The sequence below is a fragment of the Salvia miltiorrhiza genome, chromosome 7, assembly GCF_028751815.1.
Source record: "Salvia miltiorrhiza cultivar Shanhuang (shh) chromosome 7, IMPLAD_Smil_shh, whole genome shotgun sequence".
Lineage (NCBI taxonomy): Eukaryota > Viridiplantae > Streptophyta > Magnoliopsida > Lamiales > Lamiaceae > Salvia > Salvia miltiorrhiza.
In genome coordinates this window covers 54,282,126-54,296,003 of record NC_080393.1, presented here as the reverse complement: position 1 = coordinate 54,296,003, position 13,878 = coordinate 54,282,126, and the positions used below count along the sequence as shown (strand labels likewise).

Below are 13,878 nucleotides of genomic sequence, written 5' to 3'. Positions count from 1 at the left end.
CTACGTACTACACTTACATTGGACGTGATCAGCTTTACGAGCTCTGCATAATTAGGATTCTTGTGTCCATCTCCATACAAGACAAACTTATGAGGTACCGCATATGGAAGCAAGTCTACGGCAGCAAGGAATACATCTATGCAGTATCCACGGATCTCATTGGTTTTTTCATCCTTTGAGACAAAAGCTTTGTAACTGACCCTATTTGGAATTCCAATTCGTAACTGCCTCCCATTATGTGGAAAAACCCACCCCCGTGGCTTGTCTGCTGTTTGTCCTGGCCACATCGCAACGTCCAATTGTTGGCTAGAACTTGAACGATTACGTTCTTTGGTGTAAAGAACCTCCGGAGGCACAACCGAAAGGCCAGAGTAATTAGACCAGTACCCTATTTGCTTGTAACTCCTCCCAACAACATTAAGGATATCAAACGCAGGTTGAATTAAGGATTTATTATCTAAATCAAAGGCGATTGGACCAGTTAAACCTGTCATATTGGTCTGTAATATGTTACGAAGCAGTTGACTCCCCCCATCAAACGTGCTCAAGGCGCCAAGATTTAGGGTCCCTCCTCCCAAATTACTCAAGTTTGAGTTATTTGAGAAAGAGATGGTGCCACCACGATCCAGAAACATTTTTACTGCATTAGCAACCATCCAAACAGTATCATAAGCATATAGGCCATAGGGATTGAATCCAATAGAACCATTGCTTAATCTTTTCCACCGGGACACAAATTCGCTTTTCCTCTTAGAATCTGCAGTGTGGGGCCGGAGTGCGAGCGCTCCTTGAATGGATTTGGCGGCTTCTCCAGAAACAGGCCTTGAATCTAACACAGTAGACAACCAAGCAGTAGCAATCCAAACATATCCCTTCTCCATCATGCCAAGTTTATAGGCCAACTCAAAAACCTGAAGCCCGATTACAGAATAGGAATGTACAACAATAACTCGGGACTCCATCACTGAAACCTCAACTAACGCGTCCCTGATCTCCCTGCGAGTTGCCAAGGCCTCTGGGGGAAGCACTGCTTTGTAAGAAATTTTGCAACGCCTCTCGGCAAGCCTATCCCCTAGAGCTATAATACTCCCACGGCTCTGCTCATCATCTGTATAAATCGTTACCACCTCTCTGTAACCAAAGTAACTAATCATATCGGCTATGGCTGTCATTTGGAAAAGATCATTTGGTGCTGTTTGTATGAAGTAGGGGTATTGAAGCGACGAAAGGCTGGGGTCCAACGCTGTAAACGACAACATTGGCACATGGAGTTCATTTGCAAGATGTGATAGAATGTGTGCCATTCCAGAGGTTTGTGGTCCAATAATCGCAACCTTATTAGTCTCCATATACTCCAATCCTGTATGTAGATGATTGATAAAATCTTATATCCTTACAAAATTTTCTCATCACAACACAATCATATACAGAAACATTAATGAACTCATAAGCAGCAACTAGAAAGACTCAGATAAACATACTCACACAAACACACATATATGTACCTCCGATTATGCCAAGGAAGCCACTGAAATTTGAATCATGAGTTGAAAGAACTAGCTTTCTTCCCCCAAGAATGGTGGGGTCTGAATTGACATCTTCAACAGCAGCCTCCATCCCAATCTTTGATACTCCCCCATTTATAGTATTGAACGAGAAAATGGCACCTATATTTATATCATCTGTATTTGAATCCTCCTCTGCTAACCCCCCAATACAAAGCAGAGATAAAAGCACCACCCACAAATTCATCTTGGTTGGTATATAACCAAACCCCTCAAGCCTAAAATGCAGTCATGACAAACAAACCAACACAAAATTAGTGCCAAAATTCAAGTAGAAAAAGAAAAGGAAAGGTTAGGCCTATTGAACCAAACACACAGCAGGAATTCTTGATCAAGTTTATACCTCTTTACAAGACATGGGCCACAGCGTAGCTAAAAGAAGATTCTTCAGAAGATGGAAACAGTCCACAAAAACACTTTTTTATACAAAAAAGAAGAGAGGAAAGAGAATGTTCTCAGAATTTTGGTTTATTAAAATGAGACAAGGCTCCACACCAAGAAAAGCATAAACATAAGCAATGGCGCTGAGCTAAGAAAGCAGGTATTTTCACACGAAAGAAGGAATTCCCACTTGCTGTAAAGGCTGAAAAGTTTCTAATACTAGGTAGCACCAATTCGTTTTTATGGGTAACGCACCCGTATTAATACCAATACGTACGTATTTAATACGTTCAAAATACGTATTTAATACCACAAAATACGTTTGACCCAAATTTATAAAAAAGGAAAATGAAAGAAAACAGAATCGCTACTTACGTGAATCAGACCCATTCTCTCTCAATTTCTGACATTCTCGTGAAGCCCTTGGCAAGCGGCGCGCATCCGAGCGCCGTCGCGACCGCCGCCGTTCCGGACGGCCGCCGCCTCACATCTCTCTCAATTTATGGATTGTGTAATTTTGTGGATTGGGACGGCAGTGGGTATTCAATCTTGGGTTAATTAATTGGGAGTCTTGAATTGGGTTACTGCATGCAGAATGGCGGTGGCTATAGAAATCTGGAGAGTGGCAGTGGCGGTGGGTTTAAATTGATCAATAAATTTATGCAGCCACACTGTAGCCACCCATAAACTAGTATAATAAGAAAAATCTTGATTTATTTAATTTATTTTTTTAAATAAAAATAAGATTTAGTTATTTTATGGGTTAATTGCGTGTAATATCACGAACTTTGTCTAAAATCCATTTTCCCCACGAACTTTAAAAAATCCACAGATTATCAAATACTTTCAAAACTGTTCAAACTCCCCATACCAACTTTTATGATAATTACAAGCCTACCCTATATTCATATAAAATTATAAAAAGACCCCCACATCTATTCAATATTTTTACAAAATAATAAAAGAACCCCAACATGATATTACTCAGATTAAATTATTCTTATGAGTTTTATATATTTATTTATTTTCAATTTTTCAGTTTATTTATATTTTGAAAAATTTATTTCTAGTTTATTTAATTTTCAGATTATTTATTTATTTTCTGAATTTTAAGTTTATTTATTTATTTATTTTTGAATTTTCATTTTATTTATTTTTTGAAAAAATTATTTCTATTTTATTTATTTCCAGTTTATTTATTTATTTTCTGAATTTTCAGTCTATTTATTTATTTATTTATTTTCGAGTTTTCAGTTTATTTATTTTCGGAAAAAATGATTTCCAATTTATTTAGTTTTCAGTTTGTTTATTTATTTTTTTGAATTTTCAGTTTATTTATTTATTTATTTTCGAATTTTCCAGTTTATTTATTTTCTGAATTTTCAGTTTATTTATTTATTTATTTTCAAATTTTCAGTTTATTTATTTTTTAATTTTTTTTTCAGTTTATTTATTTATTTTATGAATTTTCACATCATTATCTATAAATAAATAAACTGGAATTTTTTTAGAAAATAAATAAACTGAAAATTTGAAAATAAATAAATAAATAAACTGGAAAATTCGAAAATAAATTAATAAATAAACTGAATATTCAGAAAATAAATAAACTGGAAAATTCGAAAATAAATAAACTGAAAATTCAGAAAATAAATAAATAAACTGAAAACTTAATAAATTGGAAATCATTTTTTCAGAAAATAAATAAACTGAAAACTCGAAAATAAATAAATAAATAAATAAATAAATAAATAAATAGACTGAAAATTCAGAAAATAAATAAATAAACTGGAAATAAATAAAATAGAAATAATTTTTTCAAAAAATAAATAAAATGAAAATTCAAAAATAAATAAATAAATAAACTTAAAATTCAGAAAATAAATAAATAATCTGAAAATTAAATAAACTAGAAATAAATTTTTCAAAATATAAATAAACTGAAAAATTGAAAATAAATAAATATATAAAACTCATAAGAATAATTTAATCTGAGTAATATCATGTTGGGGTTCTTTTATTATTTTGTAAAAATATTGAATAGATGTGGGGGTCTTTTTATAATTTTATATGAATATAGGGTAGGCTTGTAATTATCATAAAAGTTGGTATGGGGAGTTTGAACAGTTTTGAAAGTATTTGATAATCTGTGGATTTTTTAAAGTTCGTGGGGAAAATGGATTTTAGACAAAGTTCGTGATATTACACGCAATTAACCCTTATTTTATTATTCTCTACATTATACTTATTTTTTATTTATTTTTTGCATTTTTTTAATTTTTATTTAATAAAAATAAAAAAAATACCAAAAAATTGCAAAAAAATAACTACAATGTAGAGAATATGATAAAATAACTAAACCTTATTTTTATTTTAAAAAATAAATTAAATAAATTAAATTATTTTCTATTTAGATAAATTGTGGGTGGCCACAATGTGGCTATTTAGGATTACTCTTGTAAGAGTGTATCACAAGATACGCGAATATTATGAAAAAATTGATAGATAATGTGTAAAATGGAAATGAGTGATTGTGATTAAATTAATTGTGGAGTCATGTAAAAATGAGTGATTGTAATTAAAAGGAGAAATCGGAGATTATGTCCCAAAATGAAAGTGATACACTCTTATCAAAACGAAAATGAAAAATGTGACGGAAGGAGTATTATTTATAATGATATACTCCCTTCGTTCTTAAAAATTACTCTAATTTCTTCAAAGTAACAGCGCCGGAGGCACGACCCGGCCAGTTAAGACCAGGAGTGCATCGCCGACAGAAGGGACGAGACGATTGGTGCACACCAAAGGCAGACCGGTCGACCCAACCCAAAGTCCAACTACAAGTTTTTTAACTGCAACAACTTAAATATACGCTATTGGAGCTGAAATTACCGCGACTGCTGGCACTAGACTTGCCCTCCAATGGATCCTCGTTAAGGGATTTAGATTGTACTCATTCCAATTACTAGACTCTAAGAGCCTGGTATTGTTATTTATTGTCACTACCTCCCCGTATCAGGATTGGGTAATTTGCGCGCCTGCTGCCTTCCTTGGATGTGGTAGCCGTTTTTCAGGCTCCCTCTCCGGAATCGAACCCTAATTCTTCGTCACCCGTCAGACCTCTTTGAAAATTATGATTTTTCTTTATTTGGAAATAATTTCACAAATTTTTTTTCTCACTATTTATAAAAAAAATGTGACACTCAATCTTTACATAAACACAATTATCACATTTTTTTATAAAAATTTGCACTATCTCTCGTGATCCATAATTTTTAGGGACGGAAAGAGTATAATTAATTATAAAAAATAATAAAATTTAAAATATATTCTGAACATATTCGTATTGTGATTTTTGGAAAATTAAGGTCGCTGTAGCAAGTGCTCCTCAACTGAGACTTCAACTATTGCCCATGAGTGCCGGCACTCATGGCTTGTTTTGATGCCCAACTCCCAAATTTCTTGTTTGTCATGATTCTCAGAAGATGGAGACTTCCTTGAAAAGGGAATGCTGCATCATCAACCATCCATTTTTTTAATCCAACACTACATTTGATGTCGGGCCCTTTTTTTTTCTTTTGTTTTTTCTTGACCTTTTCTTTAGGGTATATTTTTCTTCTTTTTTTAAAAGCACGTTTATTTCATTATCTTTTTAATAGTGTGTGTGTGTTTTTTTGACAACTGTTTTTGTAAGGTGATTGTTTCCGCCTTTTCCTGTAAGTTTCTAATATGATATTTGCCAGTACAACATCGTACATAAAATAAGTTCTTAGCTGTTAGAATTAAATGGAGCCTTTTCTTTATTAAACATTTTTCGTCACAATCCTTTTTTTCTTACTTCCTCCGTCCCACGAATCTTGACATGTTTCCTTTTTGGACAATAATTATTACATTTCTCTCTCATACTTTATCACTTTTATTACCTTCTCTCTCATACTTTATCAATTTTCTACTTTGTTAATTACATACTTAAAACACTAATCTACAACTCCTTAATTTCCGTGCAGAACCCAAACGTGTCAAGACTCGCGGGACGTAGGGAGTATTTAATTTTGTAAATTAATTCATATCCAATTATTGTTTTATAAACATTTTTGTGATTAATTTACTTTATCACTTTATTACCTTCTCTTTCTTACTTTATATTACTTTCTATCTCCTACTTTATCACTTTATTACTACACACTTAAAACATTAATCTACAACTCCTTAAATCCCGTGCCGAAGAGCAAATGTAGCGTCTTGGCCGGGACGGAGGGAGTATTAAACTTTATCATGGAAAAAATTGAATTATTACAAAATATAAATATATTTATCCACCAAGTAAGTTAAAATTGTATGTTTATCACATAACTATGATTTTCATTAAAATACATCCATAACATAAAATATGAGAAAATAAATTAAATTGCTGCAAATATAAATTTAATAACTAAAAATGACACATTTAAAATATATATAATAATAATAATAATTATAAAAAATAGTAATGGTGAAATTACGTAACAATGAAGTTTATATATATATATATATATATATATATTTTTATTCATCAAAAACTTTAGGTCCCACGTCAAACTTTTAGTAGGCTTAATCATTTAGATTATTTAAACAAAATAATAATAAGATTCAACTTCGATATAACAAGAGAATATATTTGTTTGAGATACTTTGTATTAGAAATTGTAGTTTTTATAAATTCTAGACAAAATATAAAAGAATTGAAAAAAAAAAATGAATAGAAAGTTTTATTTAAAATCAAATAAGTTTGAGTAACGGTAGTACTATAAATTGATCCAAAATAAAAAAGTATAGTAAAATATACTATATATTTTTTTGTTTTCAAATGATTAAAGGTATAGATTTATAATTTCGATATGAATTTCATCAATTGTACAATATCAAAATATAAAATTTGTTATTTGATTTTTTATATTTTGTTATTCATATTATTTACTATGCTGTCTATCTATTAATTATATAAAAGAATACATATTGAAGACACCATATTCATTCTCAATCTTAGGTGGCATTTTCTCCATTCATTATTCTTAGCTATCTTAAATCCTTTATCCCCCATTGAAACACATATTAAACTTTAGCAATTCATCTATATATATATATATATATATATATATATATATATATATATATAGGGTTGCGCTAAAATAAGACTCTATCTTATCCTATAAAATAGGACTCAATCTCAACGCTTGATCAAATTTATATGGACGGTTAGATTTTGATTTGAAAAATCTGAATGGCATAAATCGAGATTTATTAGAAGGTTAAAGATGTAATTACAATTTCCTTAATTAATATCTTTCCACAATATAGGGGACCACGTTTCCATATCATAATTCATCCATATTTTCTCCATATATTCATTAATCCATAATTTTCGCACATATGCTATCAGATTCTAAAACCGAGATGTCTACCAACAAAAATAGAAAATCGAGGGTTTTCACACACTTCACGATATCAGTTCTTATCGACAATCCAGGTATAAGCGAAATATTCATAGATGTTTTTTTTATTTTGATTATTTCATATATGCTATACTGATAATGAAGAACTGCAATTGTATAGTTATATATACTATTATGCTTCTCTGAAGAATCGAAACCTAAAATAAATGATTATTTCATTCACAAGTAGTAATTACTAATACGATTCGGTAGAGTATTTTCTTGTTTAATTTCTTATTAATATTGCATGCTTTTAAGTTCATGATATCAGTTCATCAATTTATTCGTACAAAGATTGGGTTTTGATTCATTAACAATATGAAAAATCCATACTCTAATATAAATTGTAGTTTGAGTCATTACTAATATTTTGTTGCAGGGATGATTCGTATAACAAATTAGGTTCATGTATTTACACTTATTTATTATAATTTTTTATCTGTTTTGTTTGCTAATGTTGTTATTTTTTGAACAATGAAGGCGTTCAAAATGGTAACCACTTATATATACCAGTTTGCGATGAATTTGTGAAGCCGTTTGTTGGTCAAGTCTTCAAGTCTGAAGAAGATGCATTTCAGTTTTATAAGAAATACGGATATTCATCTAGATTCGATGTTCGTAGAGGGTCCTCTAAGAAGGGGAAATATGGTCAAATTATATATCGCCACCTCATGTGTGCTAGAGAAGGGATTAATCCCAGCACACATGATGAGAAGTCTGACGCACAGTCGAAGAAAAAAAAGAGACGTCGGAAGCCATCTACAAGGAACACATTTGTTTTAGTTGGAGTATGAACTTGAATACATTTGCAGCTACACTTAGATCTTCATGATCCTTTGCATACTTACTCAATTCATGAATTTTTTCATTGTTTTATATGAATATTTTACTTATACGATATGAATATTTTCTGCTTTTAAGCTCATGATATCAGTTCATGAATTTATTCGTACAGAGATTGGGTTTTGATTAATTAATAATATGAAAAATTCATAGCCTAATATAAATTGTACATTATGAATTTATTCATACAGAGATTGAGTTTTCTAAGCCTGCTTTTAATTTCATGATAGCAGCTCATGAATTTATTCGTACTCTGTATAGTTTTCCATGAATATTTTACGTATAGCGTATGAATATTTTCTTATGATCTTAGTTTATTTTGTATGCATTTTCTGCGTTCACTCTTGTAAGAATTTTTTAAATATAAATGTAACAAATTTTATGATTATTTTGTTTTGCATAATTGTGTTTAATTATTTATTGAGTACGTACTTGAATATATTTCCAATTACATTAAGCTCTTTATGATCTCGTTCATATTATTGCAAATGTTTATTGTATGTCTTTCCCATATTATTGCAATTCAAGAACTTTATATAGTTTCTATACTAAGGTTTTAAATATAGGTATATTAATGTTTTACATCCACCTATATGAATAGTTTGTTATGTGATCTCAGTTTATTTCTTATGCATTTTCTGTATTCAGTTATGCGTGAATATTTTACTTACACCTATATGAATGTTTTTTCCTTAGTTTTTTTGGTTTATTTGGTAGACAACATATTTTTTTGATTTTTTATGAATTTTTTATACACGTGAAATGCATGAATGTATATTCAAAATGATCTATTTCAAAAATAAATTTATTTTACAAAGCCGATGTAGATACACCTACATCAAACATCAAACATGATATAATTCTTATGCATAGTTTAGAAAAACACTCAACACTTTAAATCATATATACCACAAACTAAATACACCATTATTTAATAAAAACATAACATTAGGTAAAACAACATCGCAGTGCCTGATATTGAACGCATCCAAAACCCAGTAACTAAGTCGACCTGGGAGATCTTGGATGGTCAGATCTAGAAGATGCTCAAATCCAAGCTTCCCAACTGAATGGTGTTGCGTCGTTCATCTCTGAAATTCCTTTCACGAGAGCACATGGTGTAGTTAACCAATGCTTCCTTTTTCTTCTCGTGACGTGTTTTCTTCGTCACAGCCACCGGAGAGTTGCGAACAACCTCTGTCTCATTCCGAACATTTTCTCTAACCACCACGCCCACATTATTTGGAGCGGTGGCATTGTGCTTCCTCTTCCTAGCATCTCATGTGTACGATACAATCAAATTAATAATCCAAAAAAGACAGAATTAGCATAAATAAAATTTATATAACCTAATTTATCTCACAAATAATAATGAAAAAATATGTATGCTTTTAAATAAAGTCATTGACCAATCATTTGGAAGAAAAAAAAATTCATACAACCGCACCTACATATTCATGCAAGTCATACATACTGAGTACATAAATTATAAAAGTTTAAATAGTTTTCACTAAACATGATTTCATGACTTTGCATATCTCATAATATATAAATAGTACAACCCTAATATTCATACCAACATATCTCTTCATTCATAAAGCAAACTGTTTTATTCGTGTATGCTATTTAAAATTCATACAGATGATATAAAACATTCATGTTAGACAACACATTTACTTTAAATATATCATCACGAAAAATTCACACCATACATCTATTTAGTCATAAAATAAGTACACAATTATTCTTAATATATCAACAATACAATCCTTAGTTTATATTTTTAATATAAACACTTTATTATTCAACATATTCATTGGTCACACAAAAAATTTCAGACCTATTCATTCATAAAAATAATAGAATAAGAATAGATTACACAAGCTTAGTTTTTATCCACGGAATACACCCAACAAAACATGCATTCACTATCCTCATATAATTCATGAATTCACCAATATTATTCATTAAAAAAAAAAGTTTATACATATGCAACAAATAAAATTCATTTTCCTATGCAACCATAACAAGAAAGTCATAGCAATAACAAGTTTATTTAAATTAATACCTTCAACTATTGCCCTTACAAACGAAGCAAATATGGGATCATTCCGATATTTTGATCGAACTGGAACATCAAATAACAAATTGGTGTTTAAATAATGCACCACCCGCCAAGTTACTACAACTGATATTTTACCTTCTTGTACGACATTCATAGACTGACCAATGTGCAAGCTTTTTCCAGTGTTATTGCTTATAACATTTTCCACAATACTGCCTGAATAATAAACAAAAAAAAAAAATCAGTCATGCATCAAACAAGATGCATACACAAAAAGTAATAAGAAATCAAATAACATACCACCAGCCCTTGACTAGCTTGGCTCCCCACGTTCCATGACTTTTGCACCTTTTCGCCGTGTGTAGACTGCCCCCTCATATTCTCCTACAAACCAACGAATGATATTACACATAAGGCATAGATGACACCCCAAAATACACAATCAAAATTAGTTATGTGCCATACAAATACCGATCGACATCAAAAAATTCATTCATAGCATTTTCAAAAAATACAAGTAACATCAAAAAATTCATTCATAACATTTTCAAAGGGCAAGTCAAAATCCGATCGACATTCATAGAGAGTTCGGAAAATTTAAAATCTAAACAATAATTCAATTACAAAATTAATCATAATATGTGCCATACAAATACCTAAAGAAATTACCCAAAAAACTATAAATCGACAAATAATAAGATTCGTGATGTAGATCTAGTCATCCCAAAATTAAAAATAAAAATAAAATAAAATAATGTGCTATCGGATCTATTTACCTTAAAAAACACAAATAGGGACCACCAACTATTTCGAAGCCGCACAATCGTCACGAAAATTAAATTTTAGAAAATGATATAGGGCATAGCAAAGAACCAAAATGGAATTAAGTTTATGGAACCCACAAACTTTTCAGAAAAAATAAAAATTATATAAACCCACTCGGCCATCTCACCCGGTGTAGTATCCTTCGTTCATGCCATTGCCGTCGACTTGTTATCGGCCTTCGAGAATAACAATCGGCTTACAATGGATGCATGAAAACCCTTCGTTTCCTTAGGCGTTCTGGTTGGGTTTGGGTAGAATGAGCAATTAAATTTTGATTCAGAATATATTTAGTGTTTCGAGTATACTCAATGAAGCAAAATTCAAATTTTTAATTATATCCACGAAATAATTCAGTGGAAATTTAGGTGGGAATCATTTACTACTATAATTTCATCATTCTATTGAATATACCGAGTTGTAATCATTGCAAATCTTAAATTACCTATTTAAGATTTGCTTGAGAATTGGAAATGTTGGGAACCTTGTGGAATATCCTAACCCTTGTTTTGATGATACCAAAATTCATAGGACTTAAATGTAATAGACTAGAATCGTTTTTGAACTCAAGTGTTAGAGTTCGTTTCTAGTTTAGTTGCGGTGTCGAAGACTGAAGACTGAAGACTGAAGAACGAAGACTGAAGACTGAAGACTGAAGACGGCAGTTACCAACTGAAGTATCAGTTGAAGACTGATTATTTAATGCGCGCCATGGACTGATACTAAAGTCAAGTATCAGTTGAACATTCCTCCTAGGATTGATCTTCCAACGTTCAGAGGAAGCCAGGTACGCTCAAGTACAGCCGCATTAAATGCAGAGATATCTCAATATCTTATCTCTGCAGAGGTCATTCCTATCTGGTGGTTACTTTTCAGAGATGTCACATCTCCTGTCCATCAAAGAGAGCCGTTTCCACACAGACAAGGAACCTCGAAGATTGAAGCCTCAGCCCAAATTCGAATTGCTCTCCAACGGAAGAAATCTTGAGGACGATTTACGCCAACGGATCTATTCAAGAGTTCTCCTACAAATAGCGCTCGAGGATCACTTCAATCTTCACCGATTCAACGACATAAGCTGAAGCTCTGCCGAAATAGCTACTCAGCCTAAAGCTTAAACCGCCAAAGCTTGAATCGAAGAAGAGAATTCCAAAGCCAAAATCAGTCACTGCTGATTACATACATTCTCTTAGACCCTAGGCATATATTCTGTGTACCCAGAAGCCAAAGGTCAAACTTGCTTCAAAGAACTTGTTCTTTGTAAGTATAGTTGGCACTCGTTTAAACCTCTCCCCCATAAGAGTGTTTGAGTGACTCGGAGTTTCAGAAGGTGTTCTGAACTCTGATAGGGAAGTCTGAGCACGGGGTGTGCTTAGCAAGGAAATCCTGCGCGAGCTATGTAGGTGCTGAAATCCTGCGCGAGGTGTGTAGGTAGGGAAACCCTACGCGAGGTGTGTAGGTGCTGAAGAGAGAGCTATCTTCAGTTCACGGTTTGCAGTGCACCCGGGAAGCACTTGCGGAGTGGATTGTTGGTCTGATCAACCAGCCGTGGATGTAGGAAAGAGTTTTTCCGAACCACGTAAAAGTCTCTGTGTTATTTACAGCTTTCAGTTTTACTTTCATATCTGAGTTATTTCAATTGATAAAACTGAATGCTGACTAACTGAAAAGAGAAACCTTAATCCAACTATCTGCTCCACCGAGGCTATTCGAAACTAAGTTTAATTTTCCGCTGCGTATGATATCAATCTGACTCACTATCCTCTGATAGTAAGGAAGAGAGATATCATCTTCATCTCTGCAAACACGACTGAAGCCCTTACGTGGATCAGTTAAGTTCCAGTGACTTAACTGATAACTCTTTACTGAAGAGCTTTCAGTATCAGTCGTCAACCCTGTTGGTCAACACTTATTTCGGTTAAACATGTGTCTTGTTTGCGTGTAAAGTTTCGTCTCTATCTCTGACTGAGATCCCTCTGATTGAGGTTTGTAGATAGAAGAGAGAAAAATAGCCTATAGGTGTATTCCCCCCCCATACACCTATTCGAGACTCCCCCGGACCCAACAATTGGTATCAGAGCAGGTTGTTCGCAAGAACTATCTGTCTCTGACTAGTTCTACTTGAACTAGATCCTTTTTAAAGGTCTCAAAAAAGTTTTACTCTTTCTTTTTGTTTTGTGCTTGCTACTTGCTTATTCTGCTGTTACCTGTTCTCTTTTTTTTTTTATGGAGACTAACCACAGCAGATTATCTACTCTACCTATGTTTTGTATTGAAAAATACGACATATGGAAGTTTCGGCTTGAAAGCTTCCTCATTGCCCAACACTGTAGAATGTGGGAAGTCATTACTAGCGGTCCAATCATTATCACCGAAACTGTAAAAAGAGTTCCTACTGACATCCGTCAGGAACCTTACGATGAGGATCAGCCCAAGTCAAAGGCAGACTTCTCCACAGAAGAAAGGAAGCAAGATGAGCTAGACAACCTCGCCAAAAGCATCATCTCCGGCACCGTTCCTGACAAGTATGTCATGAAGATCATCAAGTGCAGGACAGCAAAGGAGATGTGGGATACTCTGGAAAGAATGTGCGTAGGTTCTGAGGAGATCAAGGAGAATAAGCTTTCCATAGCTTGTCAGAAATTCGACTCCTTCCTCATGCTCAAGAATGAATCTGTCGAGGAAATGGAACAAAGATTCAACCTCATATTGAATGAAGTTCAATCCATTT

The 13,878-nt window shown here is 32.6% G+C and overlaps 2 protein-coding genes across 4 annotated transcripts in view; one reads left to right on the top strand and one right to left on the bottom strand.

Annotated features, from left to right (window-relative positions):
- LOC130994894 (uncharacterized) overlaps positions 1-13,878 on the top strand; it is a 1,167,164-nt gene that overhangs the window by 321,606 nt on the left and 831,680 nt on the right. The gene's annotated exons all lie outside the window — the stretch shown is intronic.
- The window catches only part of LOC130994802 (glutamate receptor 3.2), a 31,894-nt gene that overhangs the window by 2,707 nt on the left and 15,309 nt on the right, over positions 1-13,878 (bottom strand). The window contains exons 1-3 of one of the 3 annotated variants that reach the window (XM_057919867.1): positions 2,322-2,591; positions 1,506-1,783; positions 18-1,360 (exon numbers count right to left, since the gene is read on the bottom strand). In XM_057919867.1, the coding sequence (XP_057775850.1) occupies positions 18-1,360; positions 1,506-1,752 (1,590 nt within the window). In that variant the 5' untranslated portion in view covers positions 1,753-1,783; positions 2,322-2,591. Of the gene's footprint in view, positions 1-17; positions 1,361-1,505; positions 1,784-1,908; positions 2,157-2,321; positions 2,592-13,878 lie in introns of those variants that run through there. The other 2 variants (XM_057919868.1, XM_057919866.1) reach the window with 2 other exon arrangements.